This window comes from Clinocottus analis, unplaced genomic scaffold (assembly GCF_023055335.1).
Source record: "Clinocottus analis isolate CAN_PGR_092001 unplaced genomic scaffold, fCliAna1.0.p SCAF_23, whole genome shotgun sequence".
Lineage (NCBI taxonomy): Eukaryota > Metazoa > Chordata > Actinopteri > Perciformes > Cottidae > Clinocottus > Clinocottus analis.
The window spans coordinates 1,514,495-1,535,801 of NW_027175965.1; the positions used below are offsets into that span (position 1 = coordinate 1,514,495).

The following is a 21,307-nucleotide window of genomic DNA, read 5'->3' on the forward strand; positions in this document are numbered from 1 at the left end:
GATTAGACCGTTTCTTGGAGGCGCTTTTCTTGCATTTGCCTCAACAGTCAACATTTGGAGGCCCCGGGGACTTGAGAAAGGCTGCCCTCGTGTTCTGACCAGATTTGTGCTTTGATGTTCCCGCGGTGTGAAGCTCGAGGGCGTGCTGAGCGGCGGCTCGGCGTTGTGTATAATCCGGAACATGTGGAGCTCCAGATGCGAAGGTCTAAAAAAGAGCAAAGTGGTCTTGAATCGCAGCGCAGCTGGAGGCCACATCTGTCTGTCTGTCGGGCCCGTCTGTCTTGTCCCATTTCTTCTCTTTTTTACGCAGTTTCCTTTGTGTTTCTTCGTACGCGAGCCAACAAAGGGGAAGTTGACACCATGCAAGCGTTTCATTTAAAATGCATCGACTTTAAGAGAACAACTCCCGCTAAGGCGAGCAAGAACTGAAGGGGAAAGACAAGAGCCGCCTTTGATCACGTTTAGCTCTTAGTCAGTAATATTTAAACTTGCCTCGTGTTTGATGTGTTAGGACTCTGAATGAGACAGGTTGAAGCACCCCGTGTTTACTCTGTCTCGTTAGGAACAAACTCAGATTGACAGATAGTGTTGAACACGGGAAAAACAAAAGCTTTGTCCCACCTATGAGGCCTTTCATGCCTTTGATTAACCGCCTTGCTGCTTTATGTCCTTTTGTGTACTTTTGTGTGAGGTTATTTTTCATGGTCTGGACTAGACCCCTTATTTCCAACGAAGGGGAATCTTCATTTTATAGCCGGCAATGATATTTTCGATAATGGTGTTTCTCCAACCATGTGTCGGCAGTCTGTGTTTGTCTTTCAACTTCACAAAACCTCCATAAACAATGCCAGCTCCGTAAGGACCTCAACCCCATCCCACACCTTTGGGATGTACCACAATGCTGACTACAATCCATATCAGTGGCCAACCCTCTTGTGGCTGAACCGGAGCAAATCCCCGGCAGCAACGCTCCAAAACCACAGAACAAGAGATAACTGCCCATGGTTTTGAAATCCACCCATCTCTCCATTATCTGTGACCGCTAATCCTTCACAGGGTCAATCCCAGCAGATACTCTGGACGAGTAGCCAGACAATCACAAGGCAGACTTGTAGAGGCAGACGGCCATTCGCGCTCACATCACACCAGTGGGGAATTTAGAATTGACCTCACCTGCATGTCTTACGTTCAAAGTTGGAGGAAGACAAGGAGAAGATGCGAACTCCACACAACTGGGCCAAAGCCTGCCACCGGGTTCAAACCCTCTTGCTTAAGGCAGACAGCGACACAACATTGTTTTCCTGCCGCCTCGGTTCCCCCGCGGCTTCATTTATGACTACATGCACTTCTGTGTCTCAGACGCTCACACTCTAGGGAGCCTTGGGGTCAGACAGACAGCAAGTTGGCAAATGGGTGAATGAATTATTGATCTGATGACTTTGATAGGGAAACGACTGAAGGCACTCAAACATGTCTGGTTTACAAGCTGCAAGTTTGCACTTTTCTGTTTTTATCCTATCCTATATTTTATCCTGCTTGTGCTTTGCATTGTTTTTCCAGCTGAGCTTGACCAACGTTTTTTAAATGACAAAGACTTGAAGCTCAGTTGTGATGTTTGATGAATTTCATTATTTTCCGATAAGGCTTTGTAATGCACTGCGTCTACTGTCGTGTGGTCCGTAGTTTCCCAGAATGTTTGTGAAGTAGTTCCAGCAAGTGCAGTGAACTCGTTTCATGTGGTTGTGGGTTTTGACATGCATGTGCAGCGGGAGTTACAAGTTTAAGAGAGCAAGAGCTTTCCCGGCTGAGATAAAGCTCTTTAAGTGTTCCCTTTAATTAATGCATGACGTGTGCTGCGGCTGCAATGCATTGTGGTCTGATGAGGCCGCTGTAAGCGGAGAAGTTGGCAACCTACATATGTGGCTACCCATGTGCTTTTATTTTGAAATCATATGAAAAGAAACCAGGTGAGTCTGAAAAGCTGACCATTACTGTTGATGCGTTTGTGCCGACATTTTTATGATTTAGGCTGCAAGGGAAATGTTTCGACAGGATATCACATTGCATGTGAGGAAAACTCAGACTCAACAACTATTGGATGGATTAGCATTCATTTTTTCTATGTATATCCATGATGGCTAGAGGGTGAATCGCTTCATCCCCTGCCTATTTATCTAGTTCCGACTGCAGGGGAAAGGTTTCACACATCCTCTGAAATATCTCCTGAATGGATTTGCACAACGAGCTCGAGGTTTTGAGTTGAAATATCTCGTCAACAATTTGATTAATTGCTATGAAAGTTGGGACACACATTTATGTCCCCCTCGTGATGAGTTGCAGTAAATGCAGGAGTGATTCCTTCTCTTTTAATCTTGCGCCATCATCAGGTCAAATTTACACTCTTTTTTTGTGTGTAATTTGGTTAACATTACTTGTCAAGAATATTTGCTCCAGCATCTCTGGCTGCCCTGGTAAAAACTTTGTTTTATGTGCAAATGTAAACTTCCCATCCACTATCAGCACTCTGACTTCTGGTCCCTCTCCTGTCAACTAACCTGTTTGACTGGCTGTGTGTCCACGTTGTGTCATTGGGCGACACAATCATCAGGTTCAAGCTCTTTCAGAGTTTGTGGGGAATAATAACTCCCTAATTCGATCTCTTTTTTCTTCTTCTTTAAAAGCAGAGGAAGTGTTATATTGTGAATGAGTTTTTCCTGCATGAGAGCGTGTCAAAGAGACGGATGGAACCGACACGGCTGTTCCATCCGTTCGCCCCCAAACCAGCCACTCCAAAACTGGCTTGACTCGCTGACCTCACAATGTAGAGCCAATGTAGATGCCCCGCAGGCTGGATGCTTTTGCTGTTCTGCTAATAAAATCATTGTGCCTGCACCAAATGCAACACATTTAACACAAACTACATAGCTCTCAAGAAAGAAAATAGTTTTGTGTGCAGAGATCTGTGCGGCGGAGCCGTCAGCATCTCTCTCTGGCTCACGGTCTGTGGGGCCCTCACGAAGACGTGAAGGCAAAAGGTCTGCGGCTGCAATTGCTCTGCTATTGAACAGCCGGGGTAGGTTGACTCACCTCATTATTGACGAGAGTGTAATCAGTATTGGATTGTTTCAAAGTTTCATTCGTAGGCTTTGACACTTTTTTTATGCCATGTACCCTAAACACTGCTCTTGTCAATAAGACAAGCCCAACGGGGGGAAAAGAACAGCGGTGTAGTTAGTGGAAAGGTTACTTTAGGTAGAGGAAGGGGGCGTAGGGGGGATGGAAAAGAAGACAAATCTGTTTAGTTAATGGGGCTTCTGTCTTCCCGTGAGACTGACGATCAGACTGGGAGGCTCAGCCTGTCACGACTAGATAGATGCTGGCTGATGTTTCCGGGGAATGGAATTTGAAGTCGGCCGTCCATGCTGTGTTTACGGCCGTTTGAGAAGAGAAGGGCAGGTCGGCTGTGACGCAGAGAGGTCGGCTCTGCAGGCGAAGCCCAAGTCATCTGCAGGGCTCCTAGTTTTCCTCCTGTGCCGTCGCTTCCTCCGCAATGCACCGCCGAGTGCGGGAGACAAAGAACATTTTGGCTAATAAGATTAGATTAAAAGTGAAATGATGTCCTTGGGGGGAAATTAGCCTGGAAAGCTTGGTGTAGATAAGAAGGAGACAGGGAACTGAACACAATACAACTGAAACAACCGCACATTGACAATCATGCAGGAGATAAATGCATCAGGTTTTCATTTCAACATGTGTTAAATTGATAAATATGACATACTTTAACTTTCTCTACCAAGCAGAGTGGAGTGAAAGCACCTACACATCATTTTAAATCAGGACTGTCACGTTCTCCTGACAAGAGACCACTCTTGGCCGAGTGGATGATGACTGTTGTCTCTCAGAAGCAAGAGTGGAAGTTTATCCTGTACCAGTAACATTACGTCAGCCGACAGTTCAATTGTTTGCCAGCAAAAACTTCAGCTAAAATATCAGTTAGTTGGTGGATTGCTCATTGGGGAAACTTATTTTTCCGCCTTTTGAGAAAAAGATGTTGCAGCAAACTGACCAAATAATATAAGAAAAAGAAAAGCGACAGTAAGAAAAAGACAATAGCTCCATAATATTTTCACCTCTGAACCTACAGGATCAAACTCAAAGGGTTGAGTCTGACCCTTAACTTTCTAAGTGCTTTGCTCAGTTAATACATACAGTTATATAATTCAGTTTAAAGTTTTGATGCAATAGAATTAGAGTAAAAACTAAAGAGAGGTTTAAAATTGAATCTCTCTTTATTTGAAAATAGATTTTAAATGTGGTGGAACATGATTTGAATGAGTTAAACTATGATTTAATCTGGTTTTGATTCAACCCAGCTTTTCAAAACAAATCTTCAATATTTAGAGTTTCCCGTGTACAGAAAGTCATGAATGTTGCATCTGATCCGCCATAAAATTGGAAGTGAAATCCAGACGGGGCCCACTTTCCAAGTAGAAAAAGACTAAAAGCCGGAACAAAGTGATGACGTGACAGGCAGCGTGTCAGTCAGAGTTCAATCCACTAAATCAGAAACTTCTTCCATTAATCCGGTCCTGCATGCGGCCCCTCATCAGTCTGAGGAAGACCCCACCAGAGCCCAGCTACTTAATCATTCATTTTATAATGAACCAAGGTAGAGAATTAATGAGGGACTCTCTCTGTGTGTGTGTGTGTGTGTGCGTGCATGTGTGTGTGCGTGCACAGGAATGTGGGAAGAAGTATTTTACTTACCTGCTCTCAAACTTCCATCATGAGTGGCCTAACTTATATTCATAATTTTCCACACACACTCACATGCTCGTCTTAATAAGGCGAGGAGCTCTAATTTAATACGTGAGTGATAATGATCCTGTCTGGCTTGAGGATTAATGTGTACAGCGGGCTGCTCTGATGCAGCTCGTCTGGTCTGTTGCCAACTCGAACGTCGCTGCACAGGTCAGCATGAAGAGCTCCGTCAATGAATGCCTTTTCATTTGTAGCGCCAGAAATCAACTTGTTGTTTTCACTTTGTCTTCATTACTTTGACGGACAGGTGGTGACCATGGCGCAGTGGTGAGCAGGGGTCCTTCAATCAGAGGATTGGCGTTCGATCCCCGGCCCCGCCTGCCCGCCTCGATGTGTCCATCGGGCAAGACACTTAACCCTAAAATGGCTCCCGCTGTGCAACTACGGTGTATGAAAGTTAGATGCTCATGATGTCACATGGAAGCGCCTCTCATCACAGTGTGAATGCTTATTATATAATATATAATATGATATATTATATAATGATCATTATAAGGCGTCCTGAGATGATCGCGTGGTTCTTTTCTTTGTTACATGGCCATACAGGTTGAATACGTTTGCACTGGTTTCATCCCCGTTTGAGACGTTAAGGAACATCTTTGCACAGCTGTCCCTAAAGGAATCCTCGAAACGCGTTTGACAGAAACACACTCAAGGAACAAGAAGAAGTGGAATAGTGCAACCAGCTGCAAGAGAATATCGTATTGTAATCGCTACTCAAGGTTCACCTCACTTTACCAGTGGCCATGGAGCTGGAGATGTTCCTCTAGGACTGGTCATCCATTTTGACTTCAAGACTGAGCTGAACGTGGCGTTATTGACCTTGGAAACTGCAGTGGAAGTCAAGGACAAAAGTTCCTCCCAGTTTGTAGAGTAGAGCTCCAGACTTTTACGTCAGGGATATTTCAGATTTATGACTTGTTTTGAGAAAATATTGATGGGAACCAAAAAGTATACTTGTGTGTGTGTATATATATATATCACAAAAGAAGTGTGTGTGTGTAAGTGTAAGCTCCGTCTCAGTGACAGAAGTGGGTTACCCTCGGCTAAGAACAATCTCAGAGTTTGGCACTTTGATCGGCGATGCCGGAGCCGAGCCGATCTAATTACAACTTCACGCTGGCTGCCTGTCGGAGTGGAGCCCCAGTCACGGAGCGAGAGGGCGGCTGGAGCCCATTTGGCCAATTACCAGTTCTGCACGATGAAAACTGCAATCATAATTACATTTTGTGAGTCCTCATTATTCCTGATTAAAATGGAGAAAATAATCCTGCAGTAAAATATAGACACTATTTATTTATTATTTTTTACTATAGTTCTGTCTCAGAAGACACATTATTGTTGATTTTTTTCTTTTTCCACTTCATAAAGGTCGGCCGCTCTGCTCGTTCACCTGTTTAAAGACGACCCCGTGACGCCTGTAGGACTTTATGCTTTAGCCTGACACAGTTTTCGTCGTCGACAAACCAAAAGCAAATCCAAGAAAACATTCATTTATACCCAATTGTGTTTATTTACATTGTAGAGCACACAAGTTCAAACGCAGTAACAGAATCGGCCAAGTTATAATTATACCGGAGGATATAATTGTGTTCCTTTTCGGGTAGCTTTTACTATTTGGGTTAGTGTTGCAGAAGGTTGCGTTATCTTGTCAGTGGATTCAGCCCAGCCAGCCGCTGCTGGAACATGAGTGGGAGTAAGCGCTCTCCTTCTTTACTTTAGCAAACCGCTTTGTTTTATGCTTTTTAAAATCTCTCCTTCCACTGCTTTGTTTCTCTCACTGCTCATTCTGAAAGGTGCAGAAGTGACTGATTAGATGTGCGTGAATTAGTGTAATTTAACCACAAACGTGAGCTCTTTTTGAGGGATTACACACCGAAAGTGGCCTTGCATGCAAACCCTCCGTGTCTGTGTTTGTTTCTAATCTTATTGTTGGAAGAATGCAGTTAATCCACAGAAGCTCCCGAAGAAAAAGGCAGAGAGGGGGAAATCCACGTTAATGAAAGATAATTATTGTAAAACACTTCTGCCGTGTTTGTAATTAAAAGATAACATGGCACAAAACATAACATGCACTAAAACGCACGCTGTAATCTGTTGTTGCACAGTCTTGCGGAAGTAAACGGGGAGTCAAAGTTCTCTCTTCGCTTTTTACTTTCGCTTTGATAAAAGATTGTTTTGTTCAGAAAACAATGCCAATGCCACTTAAATCTTAACCTGTCCTATTGCAGTGCAGTGGTTTATGAATGGTTCAAAGATTTGAGGGGGTGGGATTCTGAAAAACAACAACAGGAAAGCAGTTATTGTTATTGTAGTTTGCTCCACTGATTTGGCCCCAATTAAGGAACTTAAGATGCCTTTTCTCTGATTCATAACTCAACACAGATGTGTCACTCATATCTTTACTCAATTGTACTCCCACTTCTCGAGGATGTCATTATTCCCAATGTCGATCTTGAATAAACATCATTAAACCCACTTAGGAATTATATGAAAGAGACGCTTCTTTTATCTCCGGAACTTGACGATCATCGTGTTTTTATGAGTTTCATTCAGTTTCAGAGTATCCCAGTGATATCCGTCATCCATGGGTACATATCATAGACACAGAGCAAGTACTAAAAACTTATTTGGCGTATTTTTAGTTATGCTAATTTGACTAAATGTAGACACAGTGAAACCCCTTCTCCAGTGTTTACCAATGCTGACAGGACACCATTTCTGGCAGTTCTTATGCAAGAGCTTTTTACATGTTTCTTTATTATTTAATATAATACTGTATTTCTTGTATTACAATCCGCTCTCCCACAGTCAAAAGTCTGGTTTCAAAATGCATGTTGGTATTTTTAAATGTGCCTCATTCTTCTAACTCACTGCATGGTGTGTATCTTTGTAATAAACAATGAAACTAGTACACAGTACTGTTTTTAGTGGTATTAAAAACCTTTCATCAGGTTAATGGTTAATTTAATTCACAGTTATTGCTGCTCTGAGACCTGAATGTGTGACGGACCGTGCTGAATTACGCTCGGCGGTGCTTGATTTAGAAACGTCTTCGCCGAAATCGCTCCTCGGCTGAAGTTGCAGTGCGGGGAGGATGTAACCATTACTTTCATTGCGATGCTTCAGTAGGCTCCACCTGTTTCGTCAGCCTAAGTCCCAGTGGGGCCGCCGCACAGGGCTGTGTTCATCTCCACTAGTGGGGAGGACAAAGATTAAAGGGCTTGTTTAAGGGTAAGGCTGTGGGAGGTGCTTATCCATTGTCAACAGATGAGAACATTTTGTTTTTTGACTATAAAAACCGGTACCATGAGTCGCCTGGTCGCCGAGTGTAGCCCCCCCCCCCCCCCCCCCTTTCCTGCTTGTTCCCTTCCATTTCACACCTGCATCTCTCCCATCATTATCAAATGAAGGCAAAAAGCCAATAGTACCACAGCCGTATCATCATCTTCCTCCTGTATAATTAGCTGTGACTTCAATATCACTGGTGTTGTCTGTTGTTTTGGGTTTCATGAATGGAATCTGTTCAATCTCTCTCCCTCTCTCTCTCTCTCCCCCTCACTGGCAACTCACTTTGGTGGGGACGAGCTGACCTCCAGTCTCTGTGGGTGTTCTGGCATTTCGCGCGCAGCACTTTGCGCGACAGACTTTGAGAAAACACCGTATTTGCATTCGTTTGGAGTACACTGAAGCCTTAAGAGGAAAGAGCTTGAAAGCTGGCTAAGAGAGCATCCAGCAGCAGAGAAACGGTCATGAATTGTGATGTGCGTAAATGAGCCAGACTGAGACACCTGGGCTCGTTTCCAAATGGCAAATTTCATCTTTTTAGCAGCGCGGGATGCCAGATGACATGTGGAGAAAAAAAAGCAGCCAAACAGTAAATGTGTAAAATTATAGAAAAATGGCCCAGATCACATTGTTAGGCATGATACATACGCATCTTCCCCTTCTGGTGTCCTCCATAATGCCTTCCTGTAGGTGTACTGCATTACCTTTCATTTGGAGTTAAAGTGGGAGCAATATGTGGCCTTGTTGTCTGGTGGGATCAATAAGGATGTTTTACAATGTGTAACTATTGATCCTGAGATCAGTCGATGACCTTAATGTACAGTCAGTACACCCTGAATGACCTTGGCAGACAGGCAGAACATTGAACGAAGACTTAAAAAACTGACAATACACTGACACTGACAATTGTCAGTGTAAACTGACAATATTTAAATGTTTACATATACTTTTTGCTCAATGAGCTAACAGCTAACACGCGAGCCATCTGGGAAAAGTCAGTCACGATAGCTAGTCAGATGTTTCACTATGGGTCATTTTAATAAGACGTTATGGAAATGGGGGCCTTCCAGAATATCTTGGTTGTTCACTGTCAGCTAGCAGATATGTTTGCCTCAAACCTCTGTATTTATTATTCTAAATGGACTAATGGATCATGTCTCATCTGACCTGCACCCGATGCACTCCTCTACATTTTTAAGTACAGTTTAATTTTACAGAAGAGTAATAACACTACGCCCATCTTGATACATGCATCAGTACTGTGTGTGGGGAAAAAGAGAAGCTGCATGGACACATTGGAGATGCAAACGCAATATTATTTACATTATACGACAGGAGAACAACACAGAGACGTACAATCTACGATGTCATTTCATTAATTAATCCACTGTTGCACCTTTCGGCTGCAGCAATAGATTTGATGACCCCCACTAATAAGTGCCTGCATGTCGCTGCCTGTCAAGTAAATGGACATCTTTCTCTCTGTTCCTCGCTCCATCTCCTTGAAGTCACTCTCAATGCCCTCTGTATCACATTGATCCATAATATAACATGTCCTCTGGCTCATGGGATTTAGTCTTGATTGGTACATCGAGTGAAAAGCTTGTATTTGCAAAGTGAAGTTCAGACAATCTACCTTTTGAGATATCTGTATGCAGGTCAAGACTCTTCTTACGGTCAAGACATGAATCAGCTGCATTTGAAGGTCAAACAGCTCAATAATCTGCATCTTTAGAGGTGTAATGATTGAAATGTCATGCTTCTGTCTTATTAAATGCCTTCCGAGAAACATTTCTCTCCAAGAGGTAAGATCTTCTATCTTAAGTGGATTGACTTTCACCTGAGCCCCCCCTATACGTTTTTATGTTTCTGATCTTGCATTTATTTTCTTTGGTGTTGTTTCTTTGTATTGTGCATGTGTCATTGTGAATGCCTTGAGTTGTGTTGTCTGTATTATTCTGTGATCATCGCATACAATGTCACTGCACTGCCATCGGGCAAAAACTACAATGGCAACCAATCAAACCACTTCTCTGTCACTCCCAATATTTGATATAATCCAAACAATTGTTACAGACTAATTCTCTGAGCAGGGCTTTAGTGATATAACGGGTGACGGGCCAGAAGAAGTGTATTGAGCAATGCTGTAGAGAGTGGGAATAACCTATCAGCAGCATTCCTGTATTTTCATTGTAGTATTCCTTCCACTTGCCTGAAAGATCTGAGTTTTTACATCTCATTCTCATTCTCAAACATCCCATTTGTGTTGTCTAAAGCTTGAAGCGTCCTGTCCTGCTTTCACCTAATCTATCTTTCTCTCCTTTTCCGCAGTTGATCAAAGTATGTTTGAGAACTCCACTGCCCAGCAGCAGAGTCCTCAGACCTCGAGGCCGGGCCAGCCCTCGACCCGGCGCTCCGCAGCGTCGGCCAATCATAACCTGGGGTCCAGCTACGTCGACTCTCCGTCCTCTGGGGGCCAACACAGGCTTAAAAATGCCATTAATCTAGGCAAGGCTGTCGGGGCGAAGGTTAGCAACGCACCAGCATTCAGTTCTCTTCTTCTACTCTTGATATGTGGGCTGTAATGTTAACTTTAATTTCTTCAGTGTTGCATCAGTGGTGTAGATTTCGATCTGTCTTTCTTTTTTTTTCAATCAGGTCAATGACTTGTTAAGAAGGAAGGAGTCCAGTCACCTCGGAGACATCGGGGTCACTGAGGTCAACAAGAACGTTGATGCCGTGTGGAGCTGTATGGACCAACTCGCCCAGACCACTGCGAACAGGTACACACAAAGTCCTTCTACGTGATCCGTGAGAACCTATTAACTTCATTTAAACCCTAAACATGAGCCTCAGATCATCCCAAATACATTTGCAAAATGTTGCGCTGTATTCGCTTACTCACTTTAATGATAGAATCACTGGTAGACACGATCTTATTGTCGGCAAAACTATTTAATTAGCTGTGCTGAGAGAAGTGTCTCTCGCTGTATATTATAGCTGGAAGAAAAGGTGAATGATTTTTAGGATGTTTGACACGCTAAAGTTTCATGTGAGACATCTGGAATTTAATAAGACTGAACTTTCTCAGCTTCTTCTACTGTCAAAAGGAAAGTACCTTTTTTATTGTGTATTCATTTCCCGCTTACATGCACACACACATGCATTCCAGGTGGTTTCTATGTGTCTGTATTTGGGGATCTGTTCCAGAAAGCAAGATTTGGCTACATGGATGCAACAAATCTGACCCAAATGCCTGAAATTCAGAACAAAATCTATATGAGAAGCAAAAACAATATTTCCCAGTAACTTCCTTTCCCAACCTGCTCCTCTCCTACCCGCTGCTGGACATGCAGAACAATCCCGGAGAGAACGAAACCTCAGACCATCGTGTATAACCCTGATCTGACCTTGTCTTCCAGCACACAGCAGTATCGTAGAGTTGCTGTTACTAATTTTAGTATTTAAAAAGACAGACAAAAAATGTAAACAAGTTGAGAAAAGGTTAGAAGGATAAAAAGACTGAACAAAAATGTAAAGATGAAACGGTATACAGAGATCGGTAAAGATGTAGCGTATCGTGGACTGAGTATCAAAATACGTATTCCTACTAAACCTACTCTATACACACACACACACACACACACACACACACACCAGCCTAGTGTTCGTACACATGAAGCCGAGAGCTGGCTTTCCTGCTCTTCGCAGTCCCACACAGCACAGCGGTGCTCATTGAAAGGAATTGTCTTCGAGTGCATCCCCGTCAGCTCCAGTGAACGATCATCCATCCGTCCATTATCTCCTGCTTATCTTACTCTGGCGGAAGCCGACGCCCACTGGGAGCGTGTTTGCCTTTGTGTTCGCGTGTCCAGACACAGCTATAGCTTGGGTTACACGAGGACGTGACGGCCAGCTGCAAAGACCTTCTCCAAATCTGTACAAAAAACACGCAGTCTAGATGGGCAAACTCCCATTCTACCTGCTTATCTAATGACCTCTATGCTTCTCACTTTTCTCCGCCTTTCCCCATCACTCTCCCCCTCCCCATACACCCTTTCCTCCAGTCACTTCTCCTCCTTTGACTCCTTCCCCCGGCTGGACCCACCCCCGCCGTCGGGGAAGAAGCGCCTCCCTCGGGCGCTGAAGACCACCCAGGACATGATGATCTCCTCTGACCCCGTGGTCTCCTCACCGGACCCTGCTGACTCGTCCTCCTTCCTTCCTTCTCCCGACAAGACGCCCCTCATGGCCAAGCAGGAGCTGAGGAACAGTGAGGAGGAGGAGCAGGATCAGCAGCAGCAGCAGAGCGATAAGGAGGAAGAGGCATCAGAGGAGCTCACATCGCCTCCGGGCCCTGCAGAGAAGAAATTTATCGCCGATTGCTGGGAGACGACGGGAAGCAACGGCAAAGTTGAAGAAGATGTGGTGGAAAACGGGATCTCTGCAGGAGGCGCCGAGGAACGTCAGCCCCAGCTGCAGCTGTCCGTGCCGGACCTCATCAACAAAGACCCGCCACTGGAGCCCCGAGCCAACCCCGACGACGTCTGGCAGAAGGTGTCGGGGCCGGACTCCCGGCTGGCCTCCACCCCGCACTCGGCCAAAACGTCCTGCCGCATCAGCCTGGGCGAGGAGCCGCCGCTGGGGAACGTTGGCCCCGGCGGTAAAGGCGATGACGCGGAGCCCCACCCGGACCTGCTGTCCTTTGAGTAACAAGCGGAGCCGCATACCCGGTCAAGCATGTCGCAAAGAGTTTGACGCTTTCGCTCCTTATTTCAACCGGAGCTTCTCGAGGGGCAATTCAAACGGACTGATAATAAGTACTGTGGATCAAATATTCATTGCCACTCTTTTGAAATATTTAACTCTCCCTGCTCGAGGGTATGCTTTAAGAAAAGGGAACGAGGGGCCGGATCGGTTGCTTTTTAAGCATCTTTTCAGATGTGTGGAGGAGTTTGAATGTCCTGTATAACATGGCTGAGAGACACGAGCAGCTTCTCCCTGATGACGACATATATGACAATATTAACATTTCAACCATAGAACACATAACTATTGAGGAATATCCTTTTCTCACCAGTCTATTTATCATGTTTTAGCTCTTCCGAGAGCATGTCTGCTTTAGGAATGCAATAATACCCCATAATGTAATAATGAATATAATCAATGTGATAAAATATCTCTTTAAATGGGCTAAAAATAGTAAATCCAGCTTAGAAATAACTGGCGATCGTAAAAACAACCTGATACTTTAATATTTCTGAAAAAGTAAAACATTACAACTTTTTTTCAAAAGAAATTATGGCTTGTTCTATTATTTATCAGTATTAAGTTATTATAATATCATGCCATTCATTTCAAGGACCTTTGTTGCCATTTAAAGGGATATTTCTTTTGTGATTGTCACACTACAGTTCATACCATACAAAAGCTGCTACAATGAAACCAATTACAATCCGCTACTAATATGTGTTTAATAGAAAGGTAATTTGCATTTAATATAATTAGAACACTAGGTTTTTTTCGCAGAATTAACAGTATTTCCAGGATGGACATTTTCTTGAATCGAAGGAAACGAGAAGGATAGGCTGAAGGAATGCGGACGTGTTGGAGAGGGAGCGGTTTTTATGGGGGAGTTCACTGTCGGTTCAGTCGTCACAAAATATCCTGCAGTTTGTCAGGACTGGAAGCCTTTTGACCCGTAGAGTCATTCATCCCAAATCATTTCTGATCTTGTCCCATGCGACACATTTTGTATTTGTATTTAATTTTTTGCCGGAGATATATCAATATCACAAATATTAAGGCTTTTTCCTGTTGACCCCAGAGAGAGTGTGACTTAACAATACAAATCATCTCATCTTCAATCTTTAATTAAGCAAATATTAGAAACAAAGCGTGTTTATATGCGAGTATCTCTGATTCAAGATGAGAAGGGTTTCCAGTCTTCCATTCTGCTGACAAAAGTTGTTTTCTGAGCTGGCTAAACCTAAAGTATATTATATGTGTATATATTATTATATCCCACCCCCAATAAAGCCTGACAGCGAGTCGGGATGAAAGGATGGAGGGGCGGACGGGCGGGATGTGGAGGACGGGCTGGTGAAAAGTGATTTTTGGGCCAAAAACAAGGAAGATAATGAGCTGTCAACAGAGAGAGAGATGAAAGAGCTGCATTTTATTCAAGCAGATCTTCAAGTGACAGACCAAAGACGTGAATTAGCAGCTCAGTCAGAAAGTGTTGTTTTTGTCTTATTGTTACTCTGTAAAAAAAAACAAGCAATAATTCATACAGTAGATATGATTAATTCTCTTTCAGTTTCACTTCTCCTGTTCAGGAAAAAGTTCAAACCAAAGTCAAAGCATTTTAAACAATTTTAGAGCAATTCCTGACTTTCCTAGCTCATCGATGAGCCGAGGTAACGCTTCAGGTCATAAGCTTAAACTTCCTCAATGTGCTCCTGACTGCAATTATGTTGGCGCAATCAAATTGTAAATCTGCATCTGTATGACACCATTATCTGAGCACTGACACATCTGGAAAGCGAGCTTACAGTTGCCCAAATCCAGACCCTAAAAATAACCTGATTTTCAAAAAGAGATCCTCCAGCAGCTTCTATAAGTGGCCGCTGTGCCCTTGCAGGGATTTCCTGACTTCAAAAGAAGTGCAAGAAATTCCCAGAAGACACCGAGACGGACACAGAGCCAGCTGTAGTCGCGGCCAGCAGTATGAGAGGAATGTGGAGCTGGGCTGTGAGAGAAAGGAAGCTTTGTCTCGTGTCCCGATGACTTGTTCTTACACACTGCAAAGGTCCCCAGCTGGCATCCGCAAGTTACCAAAAGAGGATTTCCCCAAATTGTTGCAGCGAGCAAGCCGCAGACCTTCCTGTTAACAGTTTTTAATTTAAATGCAGTCAGGTCTGTGCGTTGCCCGTTTGTGGAAACACACGCTGCTGTTGAGTTTTTCAAATGTCATATCTCCACTGTGTTGGAGTGGCAGATGTTTTTCAGCGGCCGATATCTCCAAAACAAGATCGTTTGCATTGCTGGATGGTTTGGGGACTGACCTTTACGGAGGAAAAAGTGTAATTATATTATGAAAATAAATGCGGTAAAGCAACCAAAAGTAGAGGCCAAAACTAAATGATCTGATGCTGATAATCACCAAAACATAATCAATCACCCGCAAAGGAAACAGGACTGTTGACAATTCCTGATCGGCGTGCAGAAATACACAACATCCCCATCATGTAACCTTCCACTTTAAAGCAGTGAGAAACAAAAACAAAACAGGATTCTGTCGCTGGAAAGAGTTCAAACTCTGGTAGAAATGTTCGGTTCATGTTGGACCCCATCACACAAAATGTGTTTCCATGGCCTCTAAACTAAAAGGCTGTTCTCTTGTAGTCTTCCGTTTGAATCTTCGATATGTTTCCAGCGACACTGAGGTCATTCGGATAACTGCCACACTCCTGGATGAACCCAAACCAAACACACATACGACGGCTGCTTGTATTTAAAGCATAATAAGACGAGATGAACGCTGGCTGAAAGGCCTTGAGACAAAGTCAGCAGCGCTATACAGTTATCGAGCATCCTTTAAAACCACTATAGTAGATTTATATTGGATTTTCTGATGAAGGAACAGTGGTGTATATTTTATGGAAATATTCTATTGCTTTTTTTTTTTTTTTACAATCTCTGTGAATATGCAAATTGGGTATTGCTCTAACAAATGAAGGAAAGTGATTTATTTTGATATTCAGCCCTAGAATGTAGTTAATGTAGGCAATCTATGTTATTTAGTCGCCTCAATTAATTTGATAAAAGCAAGAAGAAGAAAAAAAAACGCTTTGTGTTTTTTATGTTGTTGAATCTTTTGTGTTGTGCGTCTCTGTGAAGCCAGTCGACATAGTGATGAATGAAGGAAGTTAAACTCTATACATGAAGGCCTTTGAAAAAGAAAAAGGCAGAAACAAACCTGGGACTTTGTATCGATTTATACTCTAAAAATGTTGCAAAATTCAATCTTTAAGTTTTTACCGTGACGCAAATATGCTACAGAAATCAAAGTGAATCAATATATGTTTTATTTTCCTAATGTATTTTTTTTAAGTTGGGATGTAACAACTTCTGTAATGACTGTAATCCTTTAAACAAAAAAATAGACCTAATCATGCTCTGTGTGGTGTCTATGTGTCTTTTTAAAAGATTAGTCACATGTTTTCTTCATATATTCTTAGCGTTTCCTGTCTTCGGCGCCTTTCCCTTCGCCTCGATCCCGCGTCCACAGCAGCCAGCCTCCCACTCGGCCCCGCCAGTCCACTTCCTGTTTTGACGAAGCCGGTGACCTCGTCAGTTATTTTTCCATCGGAATCTGTGTCGCTCTTCAGCGTAGACGGACCCTCATGTGTCCTGCCTCTGTTTTGATGGATGGTCTGTTTTTCGAGAACCAAACGCAGAAGCGGTGGCGGGGATTCAAGACTGGAAGCTGCTCCGATGTTTAATTCATCTGTGTTTGTCCTTATTCATGGGGATCCCGGTCTTCCTCTTGGCAATCTCCGAGTGTCGCCGGCCTCGTGTTTGTTGACACGTCGAGACGAGCCAAAGCCCGTCAGGAATAAGACGGAGGAAGAATCCCAGAATGGAGACGACTGCATGATGAGGCGGTTTTATTTACCCAACTTTCACATCTGCGGTGTAAACAGACAATCAGCTCAGACACACAGGTCTTGTCACTGTTAAATAATTCAAACATGATGCATTTATTCATTCTTTACAAAGGAATCTAGGCTTCTTTGCATAATAAATCACCCAGCGTGGGGCACAGTTAGGAGGCTGGATGACGTCTGCATGCGGCCCAACATTGTTTCAACAACTTCCTGGATTACAGTTTCTGATAGAAGTTTCTTGGACTGAAACGCACACTTACCCAACATTTTTTCTGACGATTGTCAAGTGATACTCGAGTGATGACGTCCACAAGATTGAGGGACTCGCGAAGTTCATAAAATATAAAAAGGTGGATCAAAATCAAAGAATAAGAGGTCGAAATGCCCGGACTTTTAGTTCCTAACTGGGGGTCGAGCTCCAACACCCTGGCTCCTTCATTTCCCATCATGCAACACAACAGCATTGTCCATTAGACCCTTTCTCACAAGGGAGGGTCTAATGAAAAGATATACCTCCAACTATACCTCAACTAAAATAAAAAACATAACCGTGATGACATCATTGGGGTTCTGGACTCAGTTTTGGGACGCTTTCTTCAGAACATAAAGTTTAACATCCAGGTTGGTTTTTTTTTAATTTGCCGAGTAGAACTAATCCTAAGGAGTAGACTGAACTTCAGGTGTAGAATCTGTAAAGTTTGTCTCCTTAAACCCGGCTGCACTGAATGTAGCGCTGCAGGCTGCAACAGGAGCTGTGCAATGAGAAAATAAGCTAATAGGAAAAAATAATTCTAGTTGTGAAAATCAATTAAATTATAAAATAGTTTACATGCTATAACTTTGTGATTGTGTTTAGGCCAGCAGAGAAGGCGCAGCAGGCCCTGACGGCGCGCCACTGTCGCACACAGTGTGCGCTTCAAGCAATTCAACCGCGATTCTCTTCGTACCAGCAAATGTTGATGATTAACACGAGTTTGACGTCCACGCTGCTGTGGAGGAGGTCAAATCATGACAGCAGCACTTAGAAGTTGTGGATTGTGTTGAGTTATCACGGCTGCAAGATAACTTGGTCTCATCTGCAGGAAGGACGCACAAACGCAGAGAATAGAGAACAGGTCACCTCAAAGCTATAATGCAAACTAAATAATGGAAGTGAGAAAAGAAAAAACTGAATAATGAATAATATGACGGTCTTCATGGCTGTGAGAAATGAGGCCCTCATATTAAGTGTGAGGCTGTTTCTGAGTTTGTGCACTGTATATTCAATACGAGCCATTATGGGATAATAAGACAGCGAGCCACATCTCTCTCCCCTCGTGCTTTCTGCCGCCCAGACGGAGTCTGGGGGGAGTCTGCTCGTCGAGCTGAAACGCCAGATGAGGACGTGAATGTCAAACCGATGGGAAGAACAGCGTAATGATTACAGCCGGTTTATCTTCCTGATAGCCACCGTGAGCTGCACTCGCTTGTGACTGTAAATACAGATGAGGAAGTAGAGTAAGAGGTGGATCAAAAGGAGAAGGAACTCAAAGATGTACAAAAAAAACTGAATTTCTCGCTGTGCAGATAACCTTTGGACGCACGGGGAGAAACTTCTTTCCTGAATGTGAAGCAACTCCTCGCTTCAAGCGCGGCTCAGGTCGCGACCTTATACAGTTGATATCTCTAAAACTAGGCAACTCACACCAACACAATCTATTCATATCTAGCAATATAGATCAGAGGAATCATACATGTGTGTTGTGTTGGGGTGAACTGTCCCATTGAGGATGACTAAGTTATGAAACTCTAGTGTGCCCAGTCAAACACAGTTCTGTGTAAACGAAGCAAAACATTTTCCATTTTTTAATCATGAATACATGGATGAATGTGTGTGCTTCAGAGTTAGCAGCATTTATCTTGACAATATCTAGATGGAACTATACAATTAAGGACACTCATTTGATCAGCCTGACACGTTGCAGTTTGAGGTATATTGAGTTGTTTAGTGAATATACTTTGCATTATAAATATACAGTATCACCCTCCCTTTCTCTCCCTCTCTCACTTACAGGCAGCGCTGTTGTCTGCTGAAGTCCCTATCAGGTGTATTGATCGCCATGGGGAAAAAGAGAGAGTGTGTGTGTGTGTGTTTTTGTCTCCTCAATTCGGCCTAATCCACCGACTAACACCACAATCAAACCTGACAACAACATTCATCTGTTCGACCAAAACCCGGAAAATGAATTACATTTGTATGAACTATTGACATAATTGGAGGACTAATCAACAAAACATTGTGACGTCAGCAATTACAATCATTGAAAAAATTACAATGTTAAATTGGAACATTTAGTGTCCAGATTAAGGAAATGAGAAAAGAAAAATGAAAATGTCCTCGGCACCTCCCTCTGAAGGTTCATGAATCGCAGCAAACACTTCTGTTACTCCTTTGTGTTAAAGTTCTACTTATTCACACTCAGCAAACGTTAGCGTGGTGGAGGAGTTTGAGTGGCTCAGTGATCCTGGGACATACGTTGGTGGGGTCTCCCAAGGCCAACATGTCTCAGGGGAAGCGCCCAGACTAAGAGTGGTTCAAAAAAACCTGACGGATAGCGGCCCACGGACTTCAGCCACCGAGCCCAGACCCCAGAATTAAACAGACTGCAGGGAAAGAGGTGATCGTATCGCTTTACAGTTGTTAAATCCAAGGCAAGAACGATAAAGAAAGTTGCTGAATTTAAGAGATCTGTTTTTGGTTCTTCCATGTTGTATTTGTGTGCCTTTGTTTTTACTTTACTTCCCCTCGTCCTGTCGTCCTCCCTCTGTCTCTCAGTCAGTAATTGCACCCGTCTCTCACAGCCCAAGTGTTCCTGCCTGACTTTGACTTTTGTTTCTTGTTCACCCATGACTGACCAAGACACAGTGTGAGTCTTCCGGGGAGAGAAAAGGGGTTTGCTGTGTGTGTCTAATTTACAGCCTCCTCTGTCTTTACCTTGTCTATCCATCCATCCGTCTGTCATACGCGAGGACTATTGCAGCCTCTTAAAGTCCTGACGGGTCCACCTTTATGGGAGGAGGCTGTCAAAAGAAAGCCTCTTAAACAGGATGGGAGTGGTGGGATGTGCAGACAGAGTGACAGGCAGGCAGAGTTGACTGAGGCAACATTACATCTCCCTGTGCAATCAAACAGGCCACGGGGGCTTCACTGCAAAAACAGTTATTTCAACAAGCTATTAAATGCCGTAATTTAAACGCTTAAAGTGTATTTTTCTTCAGGGAAGAGAAACAGAAAACTGTCAGTTAAGTATGATTCTTTTATGTTTAAAAGCAAATCAACATCTTTTTTTGGAATCAGAGCTCCACGTTTAGTTTTGGCAAGATATGAAGCCTAAATTATACTATAATAATGCATTATTTATTTTTTTTCCACTTGCATTAGCCTGGGTTCCCTGAGGAACTGAGTTAAAATAATCGAATGCCTCGCAAAAATAAACACACACAAAAAGAGGAATAAAAGCAGCGCAGTCAGTTAATCAATTCACTCACCGCTGGAGCAGCTTTCAGAGAGCGGCGGGCACTTTGTGTTTCACGCATGGAGGGAATCACATGATAAATGCTGCAGAGCGCGGAGCGGACCTGTGGTTTACTACTTCTCCGCTCGTCATTGGGAAAGGTCGCCTGCTGAATGGATCACACCAGGCGGCCCGTAGTGTCAAATCCACATCAACAAACTGACATGTCTCACTTAGAGACTGCACTGATGCTCAACAGGGGCCCAACGCTGACACGCGTGTGGAACAGCATCACTGATCTCAGCCGATCTTTCCCGTTTCATAACTGGTGCTTACCATGGAGAACAAGTGTTTGTCAAGTTGTGTGTGTGTGGATGCAGGCACCTGTGGGTGGTCGCACCGCATGCAAATTTGTGTTTGTTTTCCTTTGTATGTTCTGGTGTGTGTGCACTTAATGGTCCAGGCTCGTGCCGTGACTCTATATGTTGATATCAGTTAGTTGGTCCACTGCTCGGGTCCAGACTGAAATATCTATTGCATGCATTGTCTTTCGAATTGCTCACATCATGTCCACATTATCCGTTGTTTGGTTCATGTCTAAATAAATGCAAAACTAAGGACATTACCGTCGCCTAAGATGTGCTTTGTGTTTAGTCCAGATGTAAGAACTCGTACTTCCTGGACTACGCTGTGTTCAAGTGCCCTGGAGTGTTAGCGTTGAGCTCAAGCACTGCCTCTCAGAGCCCCCACGGTTGTCCACTTGTTTTACAGACTGATGTTGTGTCTGTCTCTGTTTCCCCTTATATACTTTGTTATTGAACTTTAAAAAAAAAGAAAAAGGAATGAAGTAACATTACTGACTGAAATATGTTAAACTTCCATCGCAAAAGAGTCGTAAATCCCAGTGGAGTGAAACGCTGGTCACATTGCCAGCCACACTGCAGTACAGCGCCTCTTCATCTTGATGATTTTCATCGTTTTCAAATTGTATGTTGTCCCTCGTGTGTGTATTCAGGATTCGTGCGTGTCAGT

General features: G+C 43.4%; 1 protein-coding gene across 2 annotated transcripts in view; it reads left to right on the forward strand.

Moving 5' to 3' along the window:
• nos1apa (nitric oxide synthase 1 (neuronal) adaptor protein a) overlaps positions 1-16,293 on the forward strand; it is a 139,681-nt gene extending 123,388 nt beyond the window's left edge. For both annotated transcript variants that reach the window (XM_068589569.1, XM_068589570.1), the window contains exons 11-13: positions 10,441-10,637; positions 10,768-10,892; positions 12,177-16,293. In XM_068589569.1, the coding sequence (XP_068445670.1) occupies positions 10,441-10,637; positions 10,768-10,892; positions 12,177-12,822 (968 nt within the window). In that variant the 3' untranslated portion in view covers positions 12,823-16,293. The remainder of the gene's footprint in view (positions 1-10,440; positions 10,638-10,767; positions 10,893-12,176) is intronic.
• The last annotated feature ends 5,014 nt before the right edge of the window (positions 16,294-21,307 follow it).